Raw genomic sequence first — 19,982 nt, 5'->3', positions numbered from 1 at the left:
ACTCATCACGGAATACATGCACACAAACTAGGCTCGCTAGTGTGTATGCACAAGCTTACTGTATCCATGCTGCAACACACCAACCAAAACCAATCTGCTCATCCATACGTTATTCAATTATGGCTTTGATTTTTTTTGTAAACATCAATTTAAAAAGTTTTACTATTTGATTATGTGAATTAATGCTGCTCTCCTTGGGATGAGTAATAAGCTCCATCATCAAATTTGCTGACATTTTTTCCTCAGAGGATTTTTTAGCTGCCATATCAAGGGTGTCATTGTATTTACTGTTTTGCCTCTAGCAGTTTATGTGAAGCTAGCAGTACTGCAAACATATAGCATAACAAAGAGGAAGGACTGCAGTGCTTTCAATAAATCCAAACTACTCCCTTTCTGTGCCTCCTTTAGTGTCTCACTGGTACTGTATGTAAAAACAAATATGCCTATCCTTCTGTGTTTATGCACCACAATATGCACTGCCTATGAGTCAGCAGAGAACAAGACACACACACACACACACCTAAGTGAAGTGCTTAGATCAGCATAAGGAGGACTTTCTGTGCACAACATTTAATGACTAAATCCAGAGAAAACTCGAGAAGCCTTTGAGGAAACTTCAGGAACAAACACAACATCAATAAAGCAATAAAGCAGTTTTCAAATGACTCATGAATTCATCTTTAACCTGCATTCTTTGATTACAAGCCACAAGGCACTGTGTAGATTATGAAAGGAGAGGTAGCTGTGGCCAAATAATAAAATTCCTGCATTTGAATGAAAAAGATATGAGTCTTTCTATGTGAAAAAAAAGAAGTTTGATGCCATTGTGGGTGGCAACAAATCTTCTACAAAGGTGCAGACAGAGGAAGAGAGAGAACAGATGATGCTGTGTGGAGAACTGCATCAAGTCTATTAGTGCTGCAACCAATTGGGATGAAGGCAGGTTCAATCTCATTTGCCATCTTTGGTTCCAATACTGAATTTAGTTAAGGTTAGGGAAGAGAAAAGACAGCAAGTAGAGGAGGATTTTGAAAAAGAAAATTATGTAAACACTAAGAAAAGATGGAAACAGTCCAGGAAAATGACAAACATTGAAGGAATTGATACAGAAACACACACATCACAGGCACATTTTTTGCTTTTAGCACATAAAAGGAGATGAAGAAGAACAGAAAAGACCCACTTCCCTCTCCACTTCTCACAGCACCAGTCAAACAGCTGTCCTGCTTTAATTCAGTCACCCCTTTGTTACTGCAGTTTTGCCTTCACCTCGACTGAACCCACAACAGATGAAAGCTAAACCCTCTCCGCAACACTCCTCATTTAAATATGTGTGTGTGCACAGAGAGCCGAGTGGCAGACGCATTTTCGTTTCTACCCTGCCTAACTAAAAGCTGCGGGTTCTGCTATTCAGAGTGCCGGGAAGTGACATGTTAATGATTGCTGAGTGAGCCTTCAATTAACTACAGGCACATTTTATTCCACATTATGAGGGCAATAAATGTGAGTAAGCTTAATTCACATCAGAATAATATGTTTAATTTGAGGGTAAAAAAAAGAAAAGGAAGTGACTTTTCTTCCTCTTTGCTCTGTAATTACACAGTTATTAAGTGTGATTGATAAGTAAGAAGCCTGAGGTAGAATGGGGTTCAACTCTTTGAATGATTTACAGAAAGTTCAAAGTTAATAACTTTTGTGCTATTTCTATTTTGGGTAAATGAAAAATGCAAGTCAGCTCTACCTCCATCAGTGTTATTTACCCATGAGGTTATCATGGTAACACTAGGGGATGGTGTTTACTCTTACTGCATGGTTTTCATTCTATATAAAATACAATTACAGCACCACAAACACAACAAACTGGTGTGCAGAGACCAACACAAATGACACACAAGCATTCCCACACTTACTAATAGGATGACCAACCAAATCCCAGATCTATGTTGGATGGAACAAAGCTGTGTTAAATTGAAGCTACCCACCGGTCACATATATAGCATTTAACAGGAGCCATGATCAATTGAATGTGCAGCTCACATCACTAAGTTAGATTAGAAAAGTTCAATGTCTCCAAGGCCGTACAATATTACTGTATGTGTGTGAGATTGAGCAGTATTCAGGGACAGAACCGATGGACCCTGACGGCTGGGTAATGTCGAAATGAGCCATCGACCACCCCATGCTGAGAGAGCGGCTGGATATTTGAGCAATGGATTTAATAAATGAATTCAATAAACAATTTAACTATTCTTTGTGCAAATAAACTCAATTAAAACTTTGAGTTCATTTCAAGATTTCTGATTCATCTATAACAAAAGTAACCGTCTGTCTTTTAAAAACTCCTGCTAGCTGTTACATACCAATTCGAAAACATCCCAACAACTGTGTCTAGATGAGAACTAAGCGTCCATATTTGAGCATGTCTGTTGGAGAAACACAGAGAAGGTGTGTGTGTGTGCATGCATGCAAACCTGTGTACACTCTAAGTGTAGAAAAATGTTTTCTTCCCACTGCCTCAAAAATAAGAGTTCAACAATTAACCTGCCTAATTTTAAATCACACATACACTTAAACTTAATTGATGATTTATATACTTTGATAGGGTAACTTGATTATACTGGCACCACTAATACCCCGTTCACACTGGGGAAAGAATGTGGCTTAAGCAGGATTCGGCCGCATCCAGATCAATCCAGATGTGTTTTTTTCTGAGTGTGAACACCTCGAATCCGGCTGAATCCAGTTTTCAATCTGGCTAGATCCACCCACGAGAGGAGGATCTAGCCGGATTGGCTCAAATGTGGCTCAGGTGTGAACGCAAATGTGGCGAGCGAATCCGGCTAGCGACATGCTACTTCCGGTTAGCGATGTGCTACTTCCGGTTGTGTGTGTGTTTTTTTCTGAGTGTGAACACCTCCAATCCGGCTGTATCCAGTTTGATTTCAATCTTGGCTCAAATGTGGCTCAGGTGTGAACGCAAATGTGGCGAGCGAATCCGGCTAGCGACATGCTACTTCCAGTTCACGGGGCACAACACGGGACAAAAAACCGCATGACGCATGCGCACACGCGGTCCTACTGCGGCCTGAACAAACTCTGTATATTACGAGGCGCCACCTAGTGGTTTGGAGTACAGCAAACATGCTGGATGAAGCCGGATTGAGTGCGGACACAACTGTGTGCTAGCCAGATTTGAAAATAGGTCTGAACGCATCCAGCTTAAAGGCTGTCTGGGCTCAATCCTACTCTAGCTGGAATTACTTTCTCTAGTGTGAACGGGAAGCAGAGAGATGTGCATGAATGGAAGGCAGGTTATACTGTGGGCTACTTACAGGGTGTTTAGCAGAGATTCTTCCAGTCACAACACTTGTCTGATGCCATGTAGAGGAAATGTAGCTCTGACACAAAAAAAACAGTCAGAAATCAACATATTACAACAGTTACATTACTTCATCCTCCCCCCAAGAAAAAAAAAAAACAAATATTTTAAGTCAGCGATCACTAATGTTTCCATATGACTGTCCAATTTAGCCTGAAAACAACAGCTGTGATCATGATTACCGTCGTCACCGTTTTTACATGCCCAATTTGAACAAGCTGTTTGTGCTGGTTATATTGCTGCAATAAGCACAACGTACAGTCACACTGTTGTTCTCAGGGCTGTTAAGTGATGTAACCAAAACATTTGGTTACAGCAACAGCAGCTGATGTCCCACTTCAGTTCTGTCCATACACTTACTCATAGTTTGGGTTTAATGTTGCATGATTCTACAACATATATACAGTATTTACAGGTTAGGAATAGGGTTGTGTATTTCTAGCTGTGATTCCTGCCCACACTTACCAACAGACCACCCACTGATTCACCACCATCAGAGGCCAAACAACACGAGACAGTGAGACTCATTTGCAGTTTTGAGTTAAGCTGCTGCTCAAGGCTCAAACGAGGCACGTAAAGATACAGTGAGACAGAGAGGACAGGTACATCTATTCTCTGCTGAGTTAATACAGCAGTGACAGTAAAAAAAAAGACCAAAGGATGTTCGTTAGCTTGTCACTCTGCTGCTGAGTGTTCCAGGTGTTTGGCATTATAATGATGGTGACATTTACACTGACAGCCTCTTAAAAAGAAAAGGTGAAGAGGAACAAGATGGGGTTGTTGTCTAGCAGCATACAAGCACTGTTCCATAACGCTAACATACAGCTAAACTATAAATGAAGGAAAACTATGAGATCTGTTCGAGTCCACCCAGTCTGCAGAAACCTGTCAACTTCAGCTTAGACTTTAAATCCACAAAAAACAGTATTTAAAAAAGGCTGTGTAGCTGTAAAAGACCTTTAGGCCCCATTCACACTGGAGAAAGTCATTCCAGCTAGAGTAGGATTGAGCCCAGACAGCCTTTAAGCTGGATGCGTTCAGACCCATTTTCAAATCTGGCTAGCACACACTTGTGTCCGCACTCAATCCGGCTTCATCCAGCGTGTTTGCTGTCCTCCAAACCACTAGGTGGCGCTTCGTAATATACACAGTCCGTTCAGGCCGCGGTAGGACCGCATGTGCGCATGGGTCGTGTGGTTTTTTGTCCTGTGTCGCACCCCGTGAACCGGACGTAGCACACCGCTAACCGGAAGTAGCATGTCGCTAGCCGGATTCGCTAGCCACATTTGCCTTCACACCTGAGCCACATTTGAGCCAATCCGGCTAGATCCACCTCTCGTGGGTGGATCTAGCCGGATTGAAATCAAACTGGATACAGCCGGATTCGAGGTGTTCACACTCAGAAAAAAACACATCTGGATTGATCTGGATGTGGCCGAATCCCGCTTAAGCCGCATTTTTTTTTCCAGTGTGAACGGGGTATTAGTAAGGCCTTTAAAGTATTTGGTAGACAGTTTGAAGTACAAAAGAAGGAAGCTGTATGCTCACCTTGCTCATCATGCAGGAGAGAATCCCATCAACAAAAGTGGACTTGATTTTGTGAACCTGGAAACAATAATACTGCAATTTGATACTCTAAAACCATGATATGCTACTCCTGCATGTTATTAAAGAGATGCTCCTTTTTTTTAATAAGAATGACTGACCTGTCTGTACTCCAGAATGATTTTTGGAAGAGGGTGATAGTCCTGAAGCTGCAACAACTGCAACAAAACAGTGACACAAACAAGCCTCGTGGCAATTTTTAAGCAAGGCATCTATTGTTTTTATTATTGATATGTATACATATGAGACTTATTTATAAGATTAAAGCAGATTGGAGTCTGAGCATCATACCGCAGCTTCTGATGTTGACTGCTGCTGTTTGTTGACCGTCTTGGGAAGCTTCTTGTTCTCACAGCGCTCATGGAGGCGCAGCTTCTCAAACAGAACCTTTAAACATCGTTAGTAGTTAGAATATCAATTTAAACATATAGAAAACACAGAGAGATGCAGATTGCACATACATACACAAAGACAGTGAAGCCATACACACTTCACTATGATATTAAAAGAAGAGCGATGCAGGAAAAACATACTGTTCTCAGCTGAGTGTTGCTGGTCACCAGGAACTTCTGTCCAGCTGCTAAATGAGCCTCCTGCTCCAGCTGTTTTATTTTAGTCTGACAGAAACAAAAGAGATCCACTGTTGCTTCATGTCTCTCCCCAAAAAAAATCACTATCACTAAGCAGATATAAAGCCAATTATAAAATATTGTGGGGAGCTGTGCGTCATTTCTGCTGTCTAGAGACTCTTGCCTTTAATTACAGCTCTGGAGGTTTTTTGAGGAGAGAAATTTTACATGTCGCTAATTTCAGATAGTAATTAGGATCCTACACTGCCAAATTAAGGAAAACACACCCATGTATACTCTACAGAAACATACATTTACAGTAAAAGACACAGAAAAGAACTGATGGCCAATCCAGTCATTAATAAATATTGTTTTAAAGACAAGACAGACTACGAGATAAACCCAGAAACTGGGAGAATAAAGGGAGAAAATAGGAAAAGAAAAGAAATGGAAAACCAAAAATTCTGATGGGGAGAATGGAACAGCATAGAGAAAGGCAGAGGCTGAGTCCCAAGACGACAGAAAAAAAAAAAAAAAAAAAAACGATGAAAAATAAATGAGGGAATAAAGACTGAACAGTGACAGTTTCTGAATTCCTGCTTATACAATATTTATCCCAAACATGAACATTTTAAGATTTTCTTTTGTTTCTTTAAGACCGGGGTGACACTCCGACACAGCAGCTCATTACAAGTTCGACTGACAGACAGTACAGCTTGACAGTCAAACAAGAATGAGGGGAGAGAGAGGCAGAGACAAGAATAGAAAGACAATAAGGGAGAGGAGCAGGCTGGATGGGGCGAAGGAATGAGAGAGAACACGGACACAAAGAGTAACAGGATGACAGATTTGGAAATATAGGATGGAGCCCATGTGTGCGTGGAAGGGTTCAAAAGTTGAAAGTAAATGCAAATGCAATAAAATTAAATAAGCAAAGGAGAGGAGGAAAATTGGGGTTAACTGGCAGAAATGCACAGATAATCCAAACTATGTACTTTTTTCTCTGACCATCTCACTGCCCAGAGCAGGCTCCAGACTGCCTCATCAATATTGGATGGAAGCCCCTTAGTACCGAGTTTGGCAGACAAACACACACACACAGAGAACTGCAGGGCAATATTTCAGCTCAGTGCAGTGAGATTAATTTGAGGCAGATGATAAGACAGTATCTGATTAGATGGGATATCAGAAAGACTCTTATACCCTGTTCACACTGGGGAAATAAATCTGGCTAAAGCGGGATTAGGGCTGCATCCAGATGTATCTAGATGTTTTTTTTCTGAGTATGAACACCTCGAATTCTGCTGTATCCAGTTTGATTTCAATCCGGCTAGATCCACCTCAAATGTGGCTCAGGTGTGATCGCAAATGTGGCGAGCGAATCCAGCTAGCGACATGCTACTTCCGGTTCACGGGGCGCGACACGGGACAAAAAAAACGCACGACGCATGCGCACACGCGGTCCTACCGCGGCCTGAACGGACTCTGTATATTACGAGCCGCCACCTAGTGGTTTGGAGGACCGCAAACAAGCCGGATTGAGTTCGGACATGCTTGTGTGATAGCCAGATTTGAAAATAGGTCTGAGGCCCCATTCACACTGGGGAAAAAAATGTGGCTTAAGCAGGATTTGGCCGCATCCAGATCAATCCAGATGTGAAATCCAGTTGATTTCAAGCCGGCTAGATCCACCCTCGAGAGGTGGATCTAGCAGGATTGGCTCAAATGTGGCTCAGGTGTGAACGCAAATGTGGCTAGCGAATCCGGCTTGCCACATTATTAGCCATATTACGAGGCGCCACCTAGTGGTTTGGAGAACAGCAAACACGCTGGATGAAGCCGGATTGAGTGCGGACACAACTGTGTGCTAGCCAGATTTGAAAATAGGTCTGAACGCATCCAGCTTAAAGGCTGTCTGGGCTCAATCCTACTCTAGCTGGAATGACTTTCTCCAGTGTGAACGGGGCCTTAGAGAAACAGTGTGAGGTTTATTAAGTGACAGAGCATGTGAGCATGTTTGTAAGATGCATGCTGACAGACAGGAGGGATTCTCTGTTTGGTGTTCAGACAGGTGAACTTGACAACTTCAGATAAAAAGAAATCCAACACGACAGAGTGGGGACATGCATGAGTGCACCCACAGACGTGTTACAAAGGGAACAAGCACACACAACTCTGCAGCAGTCTGCGAAAACTTCACTGCCTCAGTGAGTGTGTGTGTGTGCTGGCGATGTTCCTTCCTGCAGCACAGCCTCTTGAAGGAAAAAGACACTCTATCTATCCTATTTATAGTAACACAGCAAGATATCAAGGCAGTCTTCACAACAACACCCCTGCTGGCGCTTGCGAGCATTTGATTCTGTGCCGGCAAAACTGACGACGCAGATGTATGTGTGTGTGTGTCCCTAAACACATCTGTAAGTATTACTATTAAAGTCTCCAGTGATGTCTTTATCAGCATGTAAACAGGACAGGTGCCCTGAGGACATTCACCCAACACGTCACTAATCCTACCCAGGAACATAAAAAAAAGCTTCTATTTTTCTTTCTTGATTTGGCTCTTGGGTTTTTTTTCATATTTTCTCATATCCTACCACTGGTTTGCTCTCATTTGTATTAATACAGCAGCTGTCCACCACAATGTGTTTCAGCAGCCTGACTAAAATCCAATCAGCTGAGAGTGATGCAGTGCAAATCTGAGCTGACCCTGGACATCATACCTGCACAGAGGCTATCAAAAGCCAAGCGTCCCAGGGGTGCTTTTCCATTAGGTTGGTCTGATATAAAGGACATAAACCTGTTTTTCTTCTTCAGGATGATGTAGACACAGATGCTTTTTTTTTTTTATGAACATCGATAAAATGTCTTTCTTATAGAAGAAGGAAACTAGAATGTACGTTCAGCTTTGTGTTGGTTTTAGCAGTTATTCAAAGAAATGCTTCATTAAATCTTTCAACACATTCTGAGCAGAATCTACATTTGTGCTGCTCTTGTCCCATTGTTCTGTCATGAAACAAATGCTGATAACTCCTGGCAGTAGGAAATAAGTTTCCACATGGTGCAAGCAGCCAAATTAAAAAAACTTCCCTGCACAACTTACTGGTATGTTGTAAGAAAAAACATCTGTCTGCTATTTAACACAGAGCTTTTGTTTTTGCCTTACCCCCAGCAAGTCGGAAGTCCTCCTAAGCGCCTCTTTGTCCACATGGATGTGATGGCTCTCCATGGCTTAAACAACACAAGTTGCTGCTTTTTAAAATAGTGCTCAGTGAATCATGTTGGGGGAAAAGAAAACATACAAATGCAACTTACCTGCGAGGACAGGAATCATCTTAAGCTCCATGTCTGAGTAGAGCTTCCACAGCCCCTGGCTCTGCACACACAAGACCAGTCAAGCAATATGTTTGTCTACAGTGAGCACATGTGGCTATATATCTAATATACATCCATCGTCCAACCTGTAGTTTAAAGCAGATCTTCATATTGAGCCTGTAGAGCCAATAGAGACCGGAGATGACCTGAGAGACAAATACACATACTAAGCTTTCTTCCAAAAAGATTGTGGTGTGTGGAAACACTTCATAAATCAATTCCGAATTTATTTTTACTGTAGCATTTACACTACGCTACGCTTTAACTGACCTTATGGGTACCCATCACTGGTGTTGTATGGGGTCGCTTGCAGTGTTTATTAAGAAGATCCTGGAAGGAAGAGGAGGGGTCTGCAGGATCTAGGAGCCATCCTGACACCTGGGGGTCCTGGATTTGACAACATGCAACTACACAGAGAGAGGGACTATTAATTATATATTGTGACATCTCCCTAAATTAAAATGTTACCCATGCAAGCATTGGATGAAGTGTCACTAAGCATGGAGCATAATATGCTGAATGAATATCCTGCCTTGTTTCCAGCTGACGTCTTGTCTGTAAAACTGCAGAGCTGTACGAAGCAAATCCTTGGCTTTATAGCACAACACCAGTTCAGAGTGTGATAGTATCTTTAGCAGCATATCTCTGTAGAGACACACATATATACACACACACTTCTAAGGCTACAGTTTAAGTGGGAAATGCCAACATAAGCCTTTTTATTGACACAAAACCATAAATGGACATATAAAGTAACGCCTAAAAATCAAACTCTGTGTTAATACGTACAGACACACACACACACACACACACAGACCTGGTAAAGAGATCCTGGCTCTGGTGTGTTTGTTGCTGGGCCCAGGCAGGTGTGTGTTCTAGTTTTAAGTAGACCAGACTGTCGTTTGGCCCGAGTGAGTCCTCGGGTGTGCTGCAATTAAGATTGTTCTTCATCAGCACAAGGAGGCCACACACTGGTGAAAGAAGCTTCTGTGAAGGATCAGAGAGCAAACAGTGAAGATATGTGGTCATGTGGTAGAGCTGGAGCTTCTTTTATTTATGTAAATATTAAAAGTGTAACTAAGTCTTTGGCTATGATGTGTAGTTCATGCAAACTTTGCATTATCATGCTCACCGGTTCTGGATCTAACTGAGTCGTTCCATCTCTGTACACCATGGTTAGCACAAGCACCTTAGCCCGACCTGTCTTCTCAAGCAGCTGCATCTTCTCATCCAGGTTCAGCTTTCCTGAATCCTTTACTCGTGGGTCAGATGTCAGGGTTGTAGTTCCAGAGCCAGCATTAGACTGGCTCTGGTACTCACTATGAGTATTAACCCCTTCATAAGAACTTCTAGGCCTCTTTGTGGATGGGTCAATCTTATGTTTGGCTGGGGGCTGAGGGAAATGTTCTCCTTCATGCACCCCTGGTGCTACTCCTGGTTCATGTGCTGGACAGGCTTCCCTCTGCAGTTTCTGGGCAGCAGCTGAGGCCAAATCAAGGAGCTTCGATCTTTTCCATCCACTCACTCCTCCTCCTTCTTCTCCTGCCTTCTCTTGTGGGAGATATGGTGGCTTCCATTTAAGAGGACGCCATGTTTGGCAGATTTTGGGAGATGGGTTAGCATTTTTCTGCTGCTTTACTTCATGCTTCCTCTTTAGAAGAAAAAGGAAGGTCTGAGGATGATGACATGATTGACTTTGAGAAGTAGCCAGAATTCTGCTTTCCAGTATTATATTTGGTACTGCGGCAAAAGAGGTCAGATTCTGTACACAGGAGGACTTCTGTTGAGGTGTAACAGCACTTGCCAGGCTAGACACCGAGCTCTCTGTGGTGCTTCCATCAGTAGTCTACACCACATAAAAAGGCGAGCAGTGTTCAGACAGGGACAAAAGAAACACAGGTAAAAGAAGTAAGAATAGACTTAGAATGACTCAGTCTGCAACACTGAAAGGCATTTAAAAATAGACTGTCCTTGCTGGAATTGTTACATGGAATATCAATACGTAGTAGCAAATTAGCTCAGAAAGGTGAGGTGAATACAATTGTTCAAATACATATAATAAGCTTAAGCAAAGTGATGCAGTGGTTACCACCGCACATTCTCTCCAAGCCTGTGGTACGCCAGCTTCCTCCCCACATGTCAAAGATTTGCATGTTAGGTCAACCGGGGACAAAATGTGCAATTTAGGTTATTAGTCTCTATATTTTAGCTGGCAACCTGTCTGAGATGTCCCCCTTCCCAAAAGTGGGTTAAGCCATTCATGCTTAGGATAATGCAGGACTTGTATTTAAAAAAAAGACAGAGAATCAAAGCTGGGTAAGTAAAAAAAACAAAAAAAGTCAAGGAGAAAACAGGAAAAAGAAAAACAAGAATGTGAAAGTCAGCCCTCAGCACTGTGTCCCAGACAGAAACAGAGACAGTCAAGACATCGCGTGTCTGACAAACCTGCCTGAGGCTGGGACAGGGTCACTAAGGAACACACACTGGTTCAGAAAGATTTTTGCAGTGTTTGGAATAAAAAAATGATTATTTGACACTGTTCTGTGCATTTTGTTTTTACACTATGAAGATATCATATCAAGATCATCATATTGTCATCATAATGACAAAATGTAATTAGTTATAGCGTTTAAAAGACGCTACAAAGATGCTACAGTAGACAGTGGGAGTGATCCCTATGTCACCTCACTGTAACCTTCATTATTCATACCCATAACTCCCACATCTATTTATTCAAAAACACCCACGTGTGAGCATGAGCTCTTTTTTATCTAGGTAAGAAATGTGAAGAGGGTTATTTTGAGGATGTTCTTAGCCTATGTGTTAGCGTGTTTACGTGCCCAGTGCTGCATGGGTGTCAGCAGTGGGATCAGTAGGTAGGAATTCCTGTGATTCAGCTCCCCGAGGAGAGTCTTCCTCATTTTGCTGTAAACACAACCCGTTTTCCTGCTGACAAAGTCATGAACCCCCCCAGGGTACTGTGCTACAGGATATAGATAGAAAACCAAGGCAGGCCATGGCCCGTAGCCCAGTATTCGGTGTGTGGAAGTGATGAGAAAGTGAGAATGGAGCGGTGTGTTTGCAGCATTACAGTCGGCACTTCGTTAACTTATCTTCTTCCTCCATCTTATGGCCACACCCAACTCTACTCTTCTTCTCCTGATGCAATCTGTGTACCTTCCCCTTCTTCCTTTTATAGCTCCTTCTTTTTGCTCTCTTCACTGATTTTGAGTCAATATGCATTGTGGACTGCTTTTACTTTACAGCTCAGTGGAGAGCAATCACTTAGCTGTGTGCTGAAATACTGCAGACGGCAGTCTGATTGATTTTTGTGTACATCTGGGACATGGACGTGTAATCCTAATTTGAAAGAAGCTATTTAAATTTCAACACTGTGTATAAAGGAAGAAAAAATAAAAACTATAATAAATAAAGAAGAAGAAATGTTTTTTTCTAAAGTTTAAATGGACAAAACTAAAATTCTATTTTTGTACATTTCTATTATCATTGCTTTTAGAATGTGAGGGAAATCCTGCAACCAAAACTTAAACTGCATGGTTTTTAAATGTGTATATGAAAAACTTTGTATAAAATTTTCTGTTCCCATGTTATAGGTGTTACGTAATACAGTATTAATAATTCTACTGTTTATCTCCATAGTTACTTACTTGTGCGTTGCCATGCTGCAAGTTGTCCTCATGGGACAGTGTTGACATGAGACATCTTCCTCCTGCTGATTCCTCTAGAAGGAGAAAGGTAAGAACATTTTTTATCTGATCATCACTTTTCAAGCACATCCCCTTTTGTTGTGAATGCATGTTCGACTGTACCGTATGGGGACATTAATCAGTGTGTATAAGACCTCAGCAGGCTGTGATAGGATAAGGTGAGCCAACAAAGTAAGTCCTTGCGGAAATTAAAGTGATGCTTTGCCACTTGTTTATATGTGTGATTGTAGAAGTGTTTGTCAGTTGACTCAGCGTTGTCTCAGCAGCTGAGCCTCAAGCATCTTTGAGCAACTGTAATGTGAGCGGTCACAGCATCCCTCGTCAACTCTGCCATGTCATCACTGCCACACAGAAGAAAAAAGATGGCTGAGGACTGCTGCTGGCACTGGTATTTGAAACAACTTCCAATTCTCCAGCACCCCCTAGAGCTGTTTTGATCTAAAACGAGACAAATATACTGTCCCCACCACTTTATTTACAGACAAAAAAAAATTATAGGTTATAAGTCTTTAATAAGATAATAATAATAAACAACTTAGTCTGACTGGCTTACCATGACTGTGATTCTGATGTAAATTGCTGTAGTAATTGTTGACCACTCTGGTTGGTTAATAGAAAAGTATTATAACACCATCTGGTGGTGAGGAGTAAAACTACAAAAACAGCTCACCAAAGTAGTGAAAAAGATGACACATAATTGTTTAAAAATGACTCATTCTGTGAGAAACAAATACTCAAATACCTCACAAAATAATACCATTGTGGGACACACTTCAAAATGCACTAACCTGCAGATTTACTCTTGTCGTCTACACGTGGTGCCCTGTCTTCTTCTCTCTCTCCATCTTCTGTGTTAGCTCTGGATAACTCAGTGCCTTCTTCATGAATTCCTTCACATCGTCTCTTTCTTAGTTGTATGTCAGAACAATAGAGCTCTCCTGTCTCCATGTTGTCAGCAGCATCTGAATCAGTGCTTGCTTTTGTCCTGCTCTTTGTTTTAGCTTCCAATTTGACCTCCATCTTATCACTTGTTTCCAGGTTATCAGTACTGGTATGACCCAGGATTAAACACCGTATGAGTGGTCTGTCTGTGTGGGTCCCGTCCATTGCTCCCTGGGGGCTCACGTTGCGGTGTTCCTTTTCTAAAGATGCTTGGCTTTGTTTTGGGCTGCCGATATGAGGGTCCAAAGAGTTTAGGTTCCTTTCTTGTCCCATGTCATTGACTGATCCTCTCTCATTCAACACGGCTGCCTCCCTATAGTTTATCTCCTTCCATATAGTTTCTTGCTCTAAGTTAAAAATTGGTTCCACACCTTCTGAAACCTCTCTTTCCTCCACGACAAGGTTTATCATCAGTTTGGAAGAATCTCCATCACAACCTTTGTCCTGAGTTGCTCTAAAGACACTGGGAGGTAGATGTACAGTTCTGCACAGTGTTGGTACGTCTCTATTGTCTGCTTCACACATGACCGCCTCAGTAGAGTCAGAGAGAGGCTGCTTCCACATTGGTCGACTACCTGAATGGATTGTTCTATCTTCTAGTTCATTCCCACAAATATCCAAGCCGTCTATAGATGCCTTTTCTTTCTGTGCACATGATGTGCTGTCATCAGTCTTTTCACATACTTGAAGGCAAGAAGATAATGGGGGACGAACCACTGCAGGCTCCTTCTTTTGAGAAATGGGCCGCTCAGCTGCAGGGAACAACACGTCACCAGGGCATTCCTTGTCTGGGAGGATGAAAGATGGCCTAATTTCTTCTCTGGAGTTAAAAGAACAGAACAGGAACTTTAGAAATTTAGAAAATCCCTGCTTTTCAAAACATTATGAGGAACTTCTGATTGACTGATAACACTAACAAACATTATAAATTGTATTCTGGAATAGATCAGAAGGTGGCAAAAGACAGTAAAACAGTTTATTCTCTTTGCTTCTTACTTTCTCCATGGTTTAGCTTGATGTTCAGAGAGCCCATCTGGTCTTCGTTGAGAGACAGTGTATCTGTCTACATGGCAGAAAGATCCTGTCCTCTTAGGAACCTTGTGCTGAGACAATGACAGCACCTGGCTGGACTGGTAAGTAGGGGGTTTGAAGCACTCTCTGTGGGAATAAGTCTGTGAGCACAGATAATAGGTTTCAGTCTGACTTTGGATTGAGGAATCCCAGCAGGAGGAGGAGCAGAAAAAGGGCTGGGATGACAGGGAGCTGTCTGGTGTCTGTGAGTACTGATTATAGGCCGAGGTCTGAGAGCTCTGTTGCTTGTCGGAGGAGTAATGGCGAGAGGTAGAGGTGGAGGACACCCGGGGCCTGGGTCACAACAATGAAAAATGGATTTCTATTACCCTTTCCTTTAGACATGCAGTAAATATATCAATACTACACCAAAGAAGTTTGTAATTGTCTGTCCACATCTTCCACATGACCAGACTTACCGATCTGTGTAACCATCTCTTCTTTCCTCCTGTTTCCAAGACTCTCTCTGGCTGCTATTGGACCACTCCACTGCGACATATACATCACAAGAGAAAATGACTACAAACATTGGATAACGTCTATGCAAGCCAGCAAAAACATATCTGCCCCAACAGTCCTCATTCACAAGTTGAACAACTTACAAACGCTACAACAAAGTGCCATTTGTCTTAATTATATGCATCGCCCAAAAGATTAATTGTTTCCACCCTCACTGACTTTGCCTGTGACTGTTGGAGTGCTGTTTTTGTCTGGCGTCATCCAGACTCTGGGCCCGCAGAGCAGCCAGGATCTTCTGTGCCGCCTGGGACAGGGCTCCTGTGTACAAGCTGTTGCTTGACTGCTCAATCTCCTCCATAACTAAGTGTCTGCTAGCCCTCTCTCTCTTTGTCTGTGGATCTGACTCTTCAGCTATCACAGACCTGAATAGGACAAAGAGGAGAATTAGTTCAGTGACAAAAATTGTTTTGTACCATGTATTACAACAAACATGCTGCTAGTCCAAAAAAATAGACTTCAGAAACTCAATCAAGATCTCATTTTCTTTATTTATATATAGCACAAGACACGAAGAAACAAACGTCACGATGGTAATCTTTACATGAAATAAAACACCCCTAAACATCGATCAAACATAACAGCTCATATTCCGAAGGTGATTTTCCTAGATTAGGAATTAGCTCTGGAAGTCAAGGTTGGGCTGGCTACAAGCAATCCTCGTGTATTCTGGCAGGTTTTACTTCTGTCCTCTCTTTGCAGCCATTTTGGCCTCCACATCCTCCACTATTTTCTGCAGCAGGCGGGTATCCAAGTGGAAGTAGATGTATAATTCCTTCTGCCGCCTGAGGAGGGCGTTTCGTTGCAGCTGGGAGCGCTTGGTTTTAACTTCCACCAGGATGTCTTGCATGACTTGCTGGAGACTCTGCAGCTGAGACTCTGCTTCCACAAGCTTCACTGTCAACTCCTGAAAAAACCAGGAGAATCGGAAATAAATTAGGGGCAAACATATGAAACTATGAGCTGCAGGAACTTCCTAATAAACAGCTTAAAAGATGTAATCAAAAACAAAACAGTACTGTAAATAGTGTAATGTATATTAACATAATCCCTGCACATTTACTACTGCACAAACAAGATGTATTAATATAAATGAGTCTACACAAATATGTTAATTTCTCCAGTCAAGCTTGCATTAAATCTAATTTAATCAGTTAATCCACAGGGGTAAATATATTTATGAATCTTTCTTGAGTGACTGCACAAACAGATATAAGCCACCACATTGACAGATTTATAGACACAGTCTATATAGAGGCACACACATGAAAATGAGTTACAGTAAATAGCTTATATTGCAATGGCTACAGCCCTGTTTTACTAATGAACCATTATAGATACGCTCACAACTGTCAAAATGTTGAGTGACATAATGTGAAATATTAAACAAACAGGCAAGTATACTGATCATGACTTGATAGGAAAGTGGGAAAAGCAGATAATTTCCCATTTAATCCACAGTACTGATGTGCCCAACGTGTGTCTCTATAGGTGCTTAACTGTGTGCAACAGAAACCTTATGGTGCTACCAGCTTCCCTCACCAACTGTGATAAGTATTTTTAAAAATCAGATGACTCACATTAAAGGTTGAATGCAAGGCAGATGGCAATAACTGTGCATAAAATAAATAGAAAGACACCCACCTGTGCATTGGGGCAAAGATGCTCCTGGTCAGAAATGGCCGTTGGACATACCTGCGGGCCTAAGACCAGTTGCTGCAGCTCTGAGTACATGGCTCTATGAAGCACCTCACAATCACCATACAGACGTGCTACTGTGTAGTTCTGCTCACGAGAGGCACCAGAAAGAGCATCTCGGGTCAACTGGATGTTGTTTGTCAGATCCCGAGCAGCATGATTTAAGGCTTCATATGTCCGGAAAGGCTCCAGTCGACTGTGGTCTGATTCATAGTCGAGGATCTGAAGCAGCCTGATGAAAGTTGGATATACACAGCATTGAGTGAGATAACAAGTGAGCTAAATGTGTAGTCCTGGTTTATAACACGGTTTGACAAATGTAAGGAAAAACTAAACTAACTGAAAACTTTGAGCTCGAAAGTACAAGTCTACAGAAGATATATCTCAAATATCACCTGCTAAATGCTGCATCCTTGCTGCTGATGATAGGATTGTGCTTTGGATTGAGTGCCAAGTCAGGGTGTGCCATGGACTCGATCCTTAGCGATGCTCCTTCACTTTCCTTTACCAGCCTAGTGTTAACTTCTCCCAGCTGCTTCTGGCATGTTTTCCACCTCCTCAACTCCATCTCCTGAGCCAGTAGAACCAAGTCAAAGGATGCTTTCTGGCGGAGTAAGTAGTCACGTACCTATGTGGAGAGATTTATTTCATATTAGTTTTACTGTTCTGATGTACGCTGTTGTGCAATCACAAGGTATTGGTGGATCCATGCAATTCTTAATACTTGGAAAATCCCAAACAATACAGCTGTTAACTGACAGAGAAATGCTCTCAATGTGGTATAATGGAAAAAAAACACAACAACTGTTTATCATGAAAAAAAAACAGCAGAAGAAAATGAATAGTGCCAGCTACGCACCTGATCCTGTTTGGAGGTGTAGTAGTCCTGTCTGACCAGTTGTAGAGCGAGGTCGCCCCTCACTACTGGCACATTAAGCAACCTGGCTGACTCCCTTAGGGCAGCAGGTACTGGTCCATGAAGCAGAGCTTCTAGCTCAGCTTCCACGGCCTGCAGCTCCTTTCTGGACACAACCTCACGTACATGCAGTGAGGAAGAGGTGGAGATGCTCTGGTAGAGTGACAAAAACAGTGCTTAAAAGGAAAAAAAAAACTTTCACAACAAAAAAATGACACCAAATATGTCTGTGCTACCTTGACGTGAGAAGATTTTTCTGAGAGCCAGACCAGTCCAGCTTTGACACTCTTCTCCTCTGCTATGGCCTGCATCAGTTGGTGCTGGGCCACAATATGAGCCCACTGAAGTCTGGCCATCTCTGTCCTCTTGCGCTCCACCACCCGCACCTCCCTCTCCTTTCTCTCATCATTTTTTTCCTTTTCTACATCTTCACAAGAACTGAGGTCAAGGATCTGGAAGTGCTCATAGCAGTCCACAATGTCTGAAATGCCCTGGAAAAAATGTTTCTGTGTAAATGCAGCTAGTGTTCTTGTGTTGAGCTCCTCCTGTTGTAAGTAGGGATCCAAAGACAGCTGAGAAATAAGGACAGTGGGCCTCTGGGAGAGAGAGGGGTCTGACTGGACCAAAGGTTCTTCTTTTCCTTTGGTTTCTGGGAGATACGAAGCAAGCTTGTTCACCTCACCTGTGAGGTTTTGTAACAGTGTGTTGGTGTCAGCATTCTCTGCTCGGATAGAAGCACTGACCTCTTTCAGCTTGCATGCAGTATTCTCCAGTTCTGCAGCAAGTTGCAATTCAACATCTGCACGGGAGGTGGCCATAACCTGCAGCTTGTTATAGCGCTGTTGCTTCAGCTCTTTCTCTTTGTGCAGTGCCTGTAGTTCTGCCTCCAACTCCTCTATGGCCACATCCTCCTCTGATGCAAACATGGAAGATACAGAAGAACCGGAAGGCCCCAATATGTTTCTACCACTTCCATTTGAAGGTCCCACAGTTTTAAGGACTTCACACAAGGATGCTTCATCCAGAATGGGTTTGCCAGACTTCTGTAGCTCCCTAAAGGCATGCACCTCATCCACAGTGAGGACATTGCTCTGGTTGAGGGTCCGACAGACAAATCGCAGGAAGGGCAGGTTCTCCGGGGCACCGTTAAACAGCCAATCGAACTCCGAGGCCTTTAGTGATGATGCACCAGGGTAACTTAGACGGCCAAGGGCCTCCACAAACTGGCCACCGCTTAACATGTCTATGGCGCGTCCACCCTGACAATGTGCTAGTCAGCCATGCAACAGCACAATGTAGATTAAGAAGAATTGCAAACAATGAGAGGAAACATAGCATAATATAACTATGACCTTTTCAGTGTAATGTGTTGAGCAGGTGCTTTTCTGATCACCTATAGAAATCACTACGTATGTATGATTCACTGCTCTCCAAATGCTGACACATCACTCAGAACTTGCACAATTCATAGCAGCACTTTGTGAATAGCTGTCACTGTGTACGCCCTTTATCATATATACATACAATTTGCGAACCTTGGTCGTGTATCAGCACCTACGTAACACACCTCTGCCTGGACATTCATGCAACAATTTTTGGATAACATACGAGTTAACCATACGAGTAACGAGGCTAGAGGCAACTCGAAGCTGCACTATATTATATTGTTACGCTATTGCAGTGATAATGATTATCATAAAACACTCGTTGGCTAAGGAAATAACACTATAAAGTCACACGCCTCTATCTTTAGCACGAATATTAACGCTTTTCTACATTTAACATTACACGGGCACCATTGTCCGTGTACATACATACATTCTAGATGAGTTAATTGTTAATTAGATACTACTTTTAACGTTAAATGAAGGCCTCATAACGCTATCCACTTTTAGCATGACGCCTATCTAGCTGGCTAGCTAACGTTAGGAGTGGTTGTACGCTAGCTACAGCTAACTTGCTAAGCACCGACGGCTTTATTGGTTGTGTTAGTACGGCGTTACGAGTGTCCTCGGACCAACAAAACTCAAACTAGTACACAAACACTCACTACAAAACTTACAATTGTAATCAAAGACTCCGCTCTGTTAGCATTCCGTCACAGCCGCTTTTCTCCTCCCGCCCAACATCCAAACTGAGCTTACGTCACCACGCAGGCGCAACAGAACGCTCTACGTCATACGTCC

General features: G+C 42.4%; 2 protein-coding genes across 3 annotated transcripts in view; both read right to left on the bottom strand.

Moving 5' to 3' along the window:
* Window positions 1-12,168, bottom strand: part of poln (polymerase (DNA directed) nu) — a 35,890-nt gene extending 23,722 nt beyond the window's left edge. Inside the window, exons 1-14 of the mRNA XM_028429803.1 lie at window positions 12,103-12,168; window positions 10,694-10,771; window positions 10,058-10,576; window positions 9,743-9,912; window positions 9,458-9,570; window positions 9,207-9,332; window positions 9,012-9,091; window positions 8,866-8,926; window positions 8,717-8,781; window positions 5,518-5,601; window positions 5,276-5,371; window positions 5,086-5,142; window positions 4,928-4,984; window positions 3,333-3,398 (exon numbers count right to left, since the gene is read on the bottom strand). Of these exons, the coding sequence (XP_028285604.1) occupies window positions 3,333-3,398; window positions 4,928-4,984; window positions 5,086-5,142; window positions 5,276-5,371; window positions 5,518-5,601; window positions 8,717-8,781; window positions 8,866-8,926; window positions 9,012-9,091; window positions 9,207-9,332; window positions 9,458-9,570; window positions 9,743-9,912; window positions 10,058-10,576; window positions 10,694-10,771; window positions 12,103-12,168 (1,638 nt within the window). The remainder of the gene's footprint in view (window positions 1-3,332; window positions 3,399-4,927; window positions 4,985-5,085; window positions 5,143-5,275; window positions 5,372-5,517; window positions 5,602-8,716; window positions 8,782-8,865; window positions 8,927-9,011; window positions 9,092-9,206; window positions 9,333-9,457; window positions 9,571-9,742; window positions 9,913-10,057; window positions 10,577-10,693; window positions 10,772-12,102) is intronic.
* A 3,485-nt stretch (window positions 12,169-15,653) lies between these two features.
* On the bottom strand, window positions 15,654-19,917 carry haus3 (HAUS augmin-like complex, subunit 3). 2 transcript variants are annotated; one of them, XM_028429367.1, is made up of 6 exons: window positions 19,859-19,917; window positions 18,033-19,066; window positions 17,740-17,949; window positions 17,276-17,508; window positions 16,827-17,112; window positions 15,654-16,089 (listed from the first exon to the last, which is right to left on the bottom strand). In XM_028429367.1, exons 2-6 carry the CDS (start codon window positions 19,035-19,037, stop codon window positions 15,862-15,864), a joined length of 1,962 nt encoding a protein of 653 aa, XP_028285168.1. In that variant the 5' UTR covers window positions 19,038-19,066; window positions 19,859-19,917; the 3' UTR covers window positions 15,654-15,861. The 2 variants fall into 2 exon arrangements, with proteins under 2 accessions (XP_028285168.1, XP_028285169.1); XM_028429368.1 differs by having other exon boundaries at window positions 18,033-19,909.
* Between the last annotated feature and the right edge of the window lie 65 nt (window positions 19,918-19,982).

Source organism: Parambassis ranga, chromosome 18 (genome assembly GCF_900634625.1).
Source record: "Parambassis ranga chromosome 18, fParRan2.1, whole genome shotgun sequence".
Classification (NCBI taxonomy): domain Eukaryota; kingdom Metazoa; phylum Chordata; class Actinopteri; family Ambassidae; genus Parambassis; species Parambassis ranga.
Note: the sequence above shows the minus strand (reverse complement) of the source record. Positions and strands in the feature narration are given on the sequence as shown.